The 10,086-nt window shown below is 45.7% G+C and overlaps 1 protein-coding gene and 1 long non-coding RNA gene across 4 annotated transcripts; one reads left to right on the forward strand and one right to left on the reverse strand.

The window, feature by feature from the left end:
* Nucleotides 1-901: 901 nt before the first annotated feature.
* On the forward strand, nt 902-2,769 carry LOC127312878 (uncharacterized). 3 transcript variants are annotated; one of them, XM_051343429.2, is made up of 4 exons: nt 902-1,162; nt 1,311-1,615; nt 2,111-2,243; nt 2,397-2,769. In XM_051343429.2, the coding sequence occupies exons 1-4, from the start codon at nt 1,016-1,018 to the stop codon at nt 2,400-2,402; spliced, it is 591 nt and encodes a 196-aa protein (XP_051199389.1). In that variant the 5' UTR covers nt 902-1,015; the 3' UTR covers nt 2,403-2,769. The 3 variants fall into 3 exon arrangements, with proteins under 3 accessions (XP_051199389.1, XP_051199396.1, XP_051199392.1); XM_051343436.2 differs by having other exon boundaries at nt 904-1,181; XM_051343432.2 differs by lacking the exon at nt 2,111-2,243 and having other exon boundaries at nt 907-1,162.
* A 791-nt stretch (nt 2,770-3,560) lies between these two features.
* LOC127312900 (uncharacterized) lies at nt 3,561-9,103 on the reverse strand. Its single transcript, XR_007858672.2, has 4 exons — nt 8,743-9,103; nt 6,683-8,096; nt 4,143-5,317; nt 3,561-4,008 (listed from the first exon to the last, which is right to left on the reverse strand). It is a non-coding gene; the product is annotated as an uncharacterized lncRNA (long non-coding RNA).
* Nucleotides 9,104-10,086: the final 983 nt, after the last annotated feature.

The raw sequence follows: 10,086 nt of genomic DNA on the forward strand, positions 1-10,086 counted from the left end.
GGCGTTTCTGCGAGTAGGGTTTGCGGACCCGGCGATTGGCGACTTCCCGTCTACCATGGGGCTGGCTCTTTTCCAAGGCGTGTTGCGGAGCGGGCGTGACAGCGCGCCGCCGACGGCTCGTTGTCTTCGTCGAAGTCGGGATCTAGTAGAAGGAGGAGTTCGTTGTAATTTCCTTTTTTCTCTGGGTCTTTCTGTAAGAACAGTGGCTTAATGCAATCTTATCCTTTCGCAAAAAAAAAAAAAGATTATCAGAAGGGAAACAAGGTGCGACTTTTACATAGATAATCATCAAATTATCCGTGCAAAATAGATCTTATTCTTACATGTTGCATTCAAACATGCAATTCAGAACGATATTTATTTCAATCAAATGCAAATATTTTTCAAATTATCAATTTCGTTACTTATCCTCCTATCGTTCATTTTAATGATCAATAATATGTCTGCGTTAGACAGAGAGAGTGGTGATAACTGTATTGAAAGTTGGTTTAGTGCTCCATCTTGCAATTCTATCAAAGGTTTTCAGGGTAGAGTACCGTACTGATGTTTGGTTACACTACTAGGGAAAGGCTTATAGCAGCACTTATTACCGCCGGCAAGTCCACTTCGAGGTGGCCGGCGGTAAGTTACCGCCGGCGAACTAGTTTGGGGTCGCCGGGGATAAGCTCCTTACCGCCGGCGAGTTGGGGCTGAAAGAGCCGGGGGTAAGTTGGGCCGAGAACACCCAGATGGACCTCCCATTACCGCCGGCGATTTGGCCCGAAAACGCCGGGGATAACTTTAATACCACCGGCGAGAACGTTTTATTTTCGCGGGGGGTAAACTGGGCCGGTGTGAGCGAGTACGGCCGAATTTACCGCCGGCATTTCCAGTTGAAACTCGCCGGGGGTATTTCGCACTTATCCCCTTCCACCCCCACCTACCTCCGTCTATCCCCTTCCCCCGCCCGCATCGCTCTCCTCCGCACGGCTGCCGCCCTCGCGTCCCCGCCTTCGCCCGCCCGTGACTCCCCACGATGGCCATGCGCCGCGTCTCTCGCCTGCTCCCGCGGGCACCGACGCGACCGCTCCACGCGCCGCTGCTTAATTACGGCCAGATGTGCTCCCGACTGCGGAGATTGGGGGCCACCAACGCCGATGAGGCCGCGCAGGCGGCGACGCAGGTGAGGTTTCGCGCAAATGGTAAGCCACTCCACTCTCTCCCTCCTGATCCGTCCGTCCCCAACCTGCCGATCTGCGCTGACTCGACCCGCGCCGCCCGCGCGCGCCGTACGTACGGTCTCCCTCACCTCCTCCCTCTTCTCCTTCCAGGTCGGCCACATCGGCCGCCCCGCCACCGCTGGCGCCGACCTCGACACCGTCACCACCATGGAGGTAACCCCGCCCGCCCTCCTCCCACTCCCCTCGGCCCAGATCTGGCCCTCCGCGTCCGATATTTCCCAAAGAACCATGGCGAAATCTAGTGCTCGCAAGGAGACGGCCCCAGCCCGGCCGCCGGCGACCTTGCCACAGCAGCACATGTTCCCCGGCGCCCCATCGAGCTCCTCCGCCAATCCCTCCACACCACAGCACCTGTACCCTCACGGCAGCTCCTACACAAACCCCTTGAATCAATGGTAATCATTCTCTGTTTCTAAATCAGTGGCCGCCACTACGTATTTTATTCCAGTTTGCAGCACTTGGTAATTGCCTGTATACCCGATGGTACAAGTAGAGTTCAGCTAGCCATAGTCTGATTCACTTTGCCTAAATCTGAAACTAGCTACCCTAGCAGTACTGCAGTCTAGCAAAACTGAGATATCAATGGATTAAAAAGCACTACTAATGAGTATTTTTTTTGTGTAAGATAATTTAGGACTAGACGTTGTCTTGATTTAATCTTTAGAAAGAAGGAGTATTTCTCAATTACAAACTTATTAGCTATGGAGTACTTGAAAAATGCAGCCTCCAATAGATAGGTAGCTGGTCGTAATTGAAGAAAAAATGCAAGGCTTGCTGTTATCTTATTGTCAGATGTTGACCAAGTGATTTTTGTTCAATCTTTATGATATGTACTGTACTCCATTCCAGCAGAGTTGTAATATGCTCGTGAATTCTGCTATTTGTAATAGGAGGCCAATGTATACCCCTGCAACCGATGGCTTGCTAAGTTTTGGGCAGTTGCCGCCAATGCATCCTTATAATTTCCGATCTCTGCCTATCCACCATCTTGAAGGACACCCAAATATGAAGAATTTGCACTTTGTTGGTGCTTCTCCACATGTTTAATTTATGTGTTTATCCATGATTTTATTGAGCATATTTGGAAAGAATATAGGCCACTATAGATCATTTTCATGTGTTTATCCATGTAATGCTAAATATTATTTATATATTTTAATAACATTACATTTGCAGGGCTAGAGGAGAAGAGCAGAAGCAGTGATCTAGGCCGTGCCATACGGGAGAAGAGGAGAATCACGGCGAGATGCAGGACCTGCCGGCTAGGTGCCGTGCCGGAGGTGTTGGCTAGGTGCTGGGCCGGAGGTGCCATGCTGGAGGTGCCCACTAGTAGGCGATGTCGTTGGCGAGCTGAGACGGGCAACGTCTTCGGCCCGCTGAGACGGAGCTGGCGAAGAGAAGGCGACGTCGCTGGCGAGCTGAGAAGGACGACGTAAAAGTCTTTGTGTTTTCTAAACATACTGTTGGTCTATGCGTTGTAATGCGTTTTAGACTTGTAGTATAGTACCTGTTCTGTTTAAATAAAATAAAAAAGACAACTTGGCCTTTCCGTGAATGTGTGGACCTGCGGGTTTTTTTTTTAATTCTATTAAAACTTATCGCTGGCGAACTGGGCTGTGCGCTGGGGGTAGTTTAAATTAGCGCTGGCAAATCGGCATGTGCCAGGGGTAGCAAATACCGCCGGCGAATACACGAAAACGCCGGGGATAATGGCATGTTACCGCTGGCGAAACGGAAGGTGCCGGCGGTAACCACTTACCACCGGCGAGGTGATCGCCGGCGAACACGAAAATGCCGGCGGTAGCCCAATTCTGTGCGCCGGCGGTAAGCAAAATCCTAGTAGTGTTAGGTTCTTTCTGGGACATTGTTCTTCAAAGGTTAGAGGATGACAGTTGTTCCCCCAATTGCTTAACATATTCAACTTTTACCCACACAAAAAAGGATGGAACTTTACATTTTATTGTTACCAATCAACATGTTATACTTGGCACTGAGTTTGTTTAATTTTTTTAGTGTAAATAAATGTTACTCGCTCCGAATAAAATTACATGTCGTAGATTTAGGAAAAATGTTGCCTAAAATCTATCGTAGATTTGGATGGGAGAGAGGAATACTTTTGTTTTGAATGTTTGACCTGATTAATGTATTCACTAAAACATATCTTCTGCAGATGGTACATACGCTTTTTTTGTTGGGAGTTAATTAAATTATTTTATCAAACTGCATTATAGGGAAATAAGATCATGACGTGCAAAGCACGTGTCGCTTACTAGTACAATAAGTAGCCAACTCTGGAGTATGTTCATCAGAAAACAGAGACTAGCCAAGAAAAAGATGAACTAAACAGGAGCTAGCAAGACAAGTTAGGCTCCAGGCCAATAACTTGCACCAAACAGAGAACAGGCAAGACCTAAACAACATTTGCACCAAACCACCCAAAAATCAAGTGTTCATCTACTGTTAACCAGTAACAAGATAAACACCCAAACAAGATCAAGTTTCATACATCTATTTCACAAGCAAAAGAGGCAACATGTCTAGTGGTGCATCATGCAAACTTGTGAAAGCCATCACTGGCTAGTATAGCAACTCAATATTGATCATGGGGAACCACTTAGAACTGAGCAGCACGTGATAATTTAAACTTTCATACTCCATCACCAGTTGCATTCACGTTTTCGTATCAACATAGTCGTAACATATTTCCAGGCCTGTAAAACCTGAAACGATTCAGCAGCAATGAAAATTGTGGGAAACTAGATAGCATCATGATTCAACAGATGAAAGCCTGCAAATGGGAGGAACTTTAATCAGAACTTGAAATGAGAATAGACTGGGTATGAAACTGGAAACACTTCCTATATCACTAGCAGGATTCAGAACAAATATTTGTTGGTACATCTGTTTTCAGAACAAACTTGCCTGGTTTCAATGCAACCATCGGGCATGATCAAATTCGAAGACGAAGCTCCTCTGCTCAGCTACTTGAAGATCCCAGCTCCTAGACCATGAATCAGTACCGGCAAAGCCACTTGGTACCTGGCTCAAGCTCTGAGTTGCACACCTTGAGGCCAAACATAATACAACTGTAGATGAAACTTGGTACCTGGCTCAAGATCCCAGTTCCTAGACCATGAATCAGTACCGCCAAAGCCACTTGGTACCTGGCTCAAGCTCTGAGTTGCACACCCTGAGGTGTAGAGGAACGGCTGTCTGAGCGTCCACTCCAGGTGTTCGAGAGTGTAGCCAAATAAGAGTGCATCCACCAGTGAGAGCCCCCAACAGCCTCTACCTCCTTGCCAGACTGCATCTGGACCATTAGAATCAACGCCAAGGTGGCCCATGTTGTCTAGCTCCAGCTTCTGGCTGTATGCTGTAAGGACACCGGCACTACCACTGCAGTGGCATGGTTGCTGGAGCAACACCTAATGCCTGCAAGTCTGTCCACTGAAGGTCGCGGCCACCCACAAGAGCCCCCAACAGCCTCTGCCACCTCCTCTCCAGGCGGAGCTGGCTTTGTCGTGACCTGTGCGTCAATGTCATACTGATCTGAGCAGTGTGCAAGATTGGTCTGGTCAGCGCAGGGAATGGTAATGGGAGCATCACAGAAGGGACAGCATGAAGGTGTTGCGGGTCAGCGAATCTGTGAGACGATGACGGTTGATGGAATTTATGTGAGCACACCGCAAGGGCCATTATCATATTGGTAGGCACAAAAACTTGGTCGCACATGCAGCAAAAGATGCTGCTCCCCGGCTGCCTCAGCACTTGGGGTTGCGAGAGCAATTCCAAAATCAGTGGTAGAGAGGGTGCAGATGGCAGAGGGAGCTCCAACCCAGACAGTTCTGCATTCATTTCAGGTGCTGCTGACAACGAGGCCTTTCAGGAGCTGCTGCTGCGGTGGGAGAATGAAGAGCAGGCTGTGCGACTTCGGCGGGAACTACGGCAGAGGACCGCAATGCAACAGGTCAAGAGGGATGTACCAATTATAACAGTAGCAACAATGGCGATGCTGACGCCTATGGATGAAGACTGAGTAGCTGCGGGTGACACGCTCAGCACCAGAGAAAGAGGCGGTGAAAGACCAGGAAGCATATCTGCAGCAGCACAACAACTGAAATCAGACACAAATCTGCTTCTAGTTCAGTAAACTTGGCTTAACAGAGATCACATGCAGAATGTTAAAACCACACAAATAGATTTTATTGTTCTAGGATGCTGGAATATTTGGAACGAAAAGAACAGGAAAATCTTCAAGAATGAGAACAACATTACACAACTGGAAAGGCAGTTCAAAGAGGACATCATTCCAGGGATATGTTGGACTGAACTTAGCAATGAGCAAAACATTTGGTATGAGTTCCAACCAATTCTACAGTCGAGATGTTAAAACAAACAAAGGGAAGCACATCTATTTTGTATTAATGTTTTTCAGTTTCTCAAAGTATTCAGGAGAAAGTTGTTCTCACAAGGATTCACCGAATTATGAAGAGAAAAAAACATTAATATGAAACATCTGGTAGATACTTCATACATTAGGAAATGAACAGAACTATCACATCACTAACCATGATCTGTGTAACAAATCAACAAAGGAGGTGCGACTTCACCTCAGAGTAACCACGCAAAGGGACAGGAAGCGCACCTCGCAGTAAAAAGGAACAGGCAAGGAATCTGAAACCTATAGAAATCTAGTACAGGTAGAATTGCTTTAGCATATGTAGCAAAATGTCCAATTAAAGGATTTCGCTTTTGAAAGTGATGGATGGAGGCCTATTAATAAACAACTAAAAGATCAAAAAATCATGCACAGGATCCAAATCACATGCAAGGACAGTAAGAAAATATTAAGTGTGTATGTACCTATTTTTTAATGTAACCGCCAAAAACTTTGCATCATCATGTACAAGTATTTTTTATTGTACATTCTAGTTCTATTAGGAAGGCTATAAATATGTGATGTAATGCATGATGCCCGGATGAAAGCTAGTCAACTTGATGCAATACATAAACTATTCAATAGGAGGTAAAATCCAACTAAAAATGTATTGTATATAACAAATATTTAATGCATCAGTGCCAATTGTTGATTACAAAAAAAAATGTCAACAACTGCTTTTTCCAACATGAAACATAATACAAAAGCACACATCCAACTGAGGTATTACATCGAACATCCAACTGCGCACACTGAATAAGACCAACTGCACAATGCAAGCAAAAAAACCCAAATATCAAGGTATACTGCTGCAAACTGAAGCTACAGTTTTTTAGGGATATCAAGTCTGCCGATTTATTTGATAGGTGGAACTTACCACCTGAGTTTTGGCCTATGCAAACCACTAGGCAGTAGTAGCTTTCAAAATCTCATTAAACCTTAATATATAACAAAACATTGCTACGCAATTATGTAATGTTGGTGAAGAATCGGCTGTGTTTGAAATCTCGTAAGCTATATATACCTGAATAATAAAATTCCTTTCGTATTTTTTTTTGGTAGATAATGTAACTCGGGCATTAAGACCACAGGGACAGAAGCACTTCGGAGGTGACTACATTTGAACACTTTGGAGCAGAAGCAAAATCTGCACGGCGTTTCCCCCACGCTACTGTATAAGAAAGCATTAAGATCACACAAAGTACCATCCAAACACAGAAAGCGAGCAGAGAGTACAGAGCGCTGGTCAAGCAGTGCCCAAGCTGCAGCCAGACCTTGAAGTGGAAAACTGGGAAGAATCGCGCGTGACGAGGGGTAGGTGTTTTGGTCGAGATTCCTTGTTTTTATTTAGGTATATCATTCAGAAGTACTGATTCTGTCGCCGCGGCAATCCCCATTTAAGGCTGCTGCTTCTTTTGCCTTGTGCTCTGGACCCAGCATCAGTGCAAAGATCTGGCTTGAGTTTGTCGGCTGGCACGGAGCTTGTGCCAGCAGGAGACTCCAGAGCAGTCAATCTGTTTGTACCCATGACCTGACCAGGGGTATCAGCCTGCCTTCAAGCTGACCCTGCAGCTTGACCAAGCACACACATCCCTGGAGAATGACCGAGTACTGTCCAGTCTCCAGATGATCCAGGCTCAAAGGCACCAGCCTTCTTCCATGGATTGGCACTGCCCTGTGCAGTGGGTCCTCCGTCTCTCTGTGCGCGAACCCACACATTGCCTGATGACGAAGCCTGAGTGATGCTGCTTGGGCAAAACATCACAGCCCCCTGGTAAGCAGACCCATAGTCCAACCGCCTCAGCACTGAGACGGCTCTAGCTGGATCACGGAAGACCGCCAAGGCATTCTTGTCATTCAGCCAAACCAATTCACACTCCCCGCCAAACCTCGAGACCAGAGAGCTAGCATCAGCTTCCCTTGGCAGGTCCAGCATTGCAACAACGAGCCTTGGGTCCATGTCTACCATGGGATCAAAGTAAGGATGGGAAGCCGAGACAGAGATACCAGCTTTGGAGCCCAGAACATGAGCAGGCACCTTTGACTTGGGTGTGACATGGATGTTAACAAAACTCTTGGGCTCCCAACCAACCACCTGAACGGACAGCTTTCACCTATCTGCATTGAGCCTGATAGCATCCCTCTTATCCTTCGTCATCTGACAGAACACATGGACCTTGATGTTACTTGAAGAATTTCCTCGCGCCTTCCCAAGCACGAGAAATTTGCACCTCTCTATGGCCAGCACCCACTTTGGCTCTCGCCGGAAAAGATCAGAAAGCAACTCCGACGCACTTGAATTCTCACCGAAATGCAATGCATCCAGATTGGGCAGTGTAATGTCAAAAGCTTCAGCAAGGACCCTTTTCCTCTCAATTTTTGCACACTCCTCATCACAGCAAAGTTTCCTCTACCCAAGAGGACATTGCACTGGTTATCTATAAGACATGAAAAGGCACAAAAGTTACTGGACTGGATAGAACATACGCAAATAGCTCATAAGCACATTGGTAGGTAAAATTAACTACTAACAAACAATCAAACCGGTAGGTTAAATTAAGTAACAAGCAAGCGGTCACTATGAAAGATATGCATATACTATGCACAACTTTCAAAGTATAAGAGTCTCCTCGTTCAGGTACCATCTACATGCAGAGTATAAGGAAGCCAACAATATACAAAATGGAACCATACAAATAAGTACCAGCAAAGAGATCAGAGTGAGCAGAGAAAAAGCAAATACAGGAAGAAGATAAATAGAACACTTGACAACGATCGGTTAGAAAAAACAGATGGCACGTAAAGTCCCGCTACAGAGTACAGAGCAACAATCACGGTGGGTTAAAGACGATTGCATTTTATCATGAGAAATTCTTTGATTCAAATAAAAAGAATTAAGCTACTGCAGCAGATCTAAGCTAACCAAAAACTACCCAAATCAAAAGAATAAAGATCCTTGATCACAAGTTGGGTTGAAACATGACAAAGGTACTCTAACCTCCAATTCCTAACAGATCCATGGTGTCGGCACTCACTACTACATGGCATTTACATAGATTGTCCCAAGAGTTGGAGATACCATACCAAGCCGCTACTGGAGCGAAGATTGTTGTGTTCGTCGAGCGATGACCGTGCCACCCGCCTGGATCGGGAGGTAGAGACGCGTGGTTTGGGTGGCGAGCTCCAGGCAGCTGGATCTGGCAGCGTTGTGAACCAGGGTTTAGATGCGCAGGTGGCGCCGGAGCAAGGGAAGATGGCAACGGCGACGGAGAGCGGGGTGCGGGGGGCGATGAAGAAACATTCGATTCCGGCCCACAAGGAAACAGAGGCAGGCGCGAAGGGTGGATAGGGTCGAAGGAGAGAGAGCAGGTGGCGGCGCCGCCGCGGTCGCGAAGTGGGGGGCGGGGGAGGGGGCAATGAGCGCGCGACGACGGGGAGGTGGGGATGTGGAAGCTAGGGATTTGATGCTGACCAGTGACCACGACCTCGTTGGCAGATCGACAGCGCCGCACACCCGCGTCGCTTAGTTGGGCCGCACCCCAACAAGCGCACGTATCTTCTCTTTCTCTATTTTTTCGTTTTTCTATTTTTATTGTTTTTCTGCTGTTTCGTTTCTTTCTTTTGAACGTTATATTTTTTAATTTGAAAATTTTCAAATGTGAACTTTTTAAATTTGCATGATATTTATTGAACGTTTTCCCAATTTGAATAAAAGTAAAAAAATAGACAAAAAGGAAACATAAAAAAAAGAAAAACAAACAAAAAAGAAATAGAAAAAAAATGGGTCAACCCCAATACCCGAGTCGATCAGGGTGTGCGGTACTTGGTAAGAAACGACCTGATCGGTGTACGGGATTGGCCATCTCGTCCGTGGTCAATGTGGGTGGACAAGGGAGGCGATAGGTTGCGGCCTTGCGGTGTCGAGGTACGGCGGGATTGTAGGTGCTATACACCGACCCATGCGGCACACGCACCACGCCGCACACCCTCAGACGGGTGTGTTGGGCTAGCCCATGGTTTCTTCTCACTTTTCATTACTCTTTTTTCGAGGTTTTTGTTTTCCCTTTTAGGTTTTTTAAAAGCTGAATACTTCTAATCTTGATTTTTTTTATGTGAAAGTTTTTATTTTAAAAAATCATAATATTTTTTGAAAAAATGAATATTATTTAATTTAAATGTTTTGAAATTTTGAGTATTTTCCAACTTGTGCCCTTTTGGAGATTGAACATTTTTTTTATAATTTGCTTTTCAAATTTGATCATTTTTCGAATATGAACATTTCTAGCTATTGAAAAAAAAATTGAATATGAACATGTTTTAAATTTGAACATTTTAGAATTTGAATAATCTAAAAATACACATATTTTGAATTTGAACATTTTGAATCTGTTGACTGCCAAAACCCACCGGCGGGCAGCGGCCTGTCAA

This window comes from Lolium perenne, chromosome 1 (genome assembly GCF_019359855.2).
Source record: "Lolium perenne isolate Kyuss_39 chromosome 1, Kyuss_2.0, whole genome shotgun sequence".
Taxonomy (NCBI): Eukaryota; Viridiplantae; Streptophyta; class Magnoliopsida; order Poales; family Poaceae; genus Lolium; species Lolium perenne.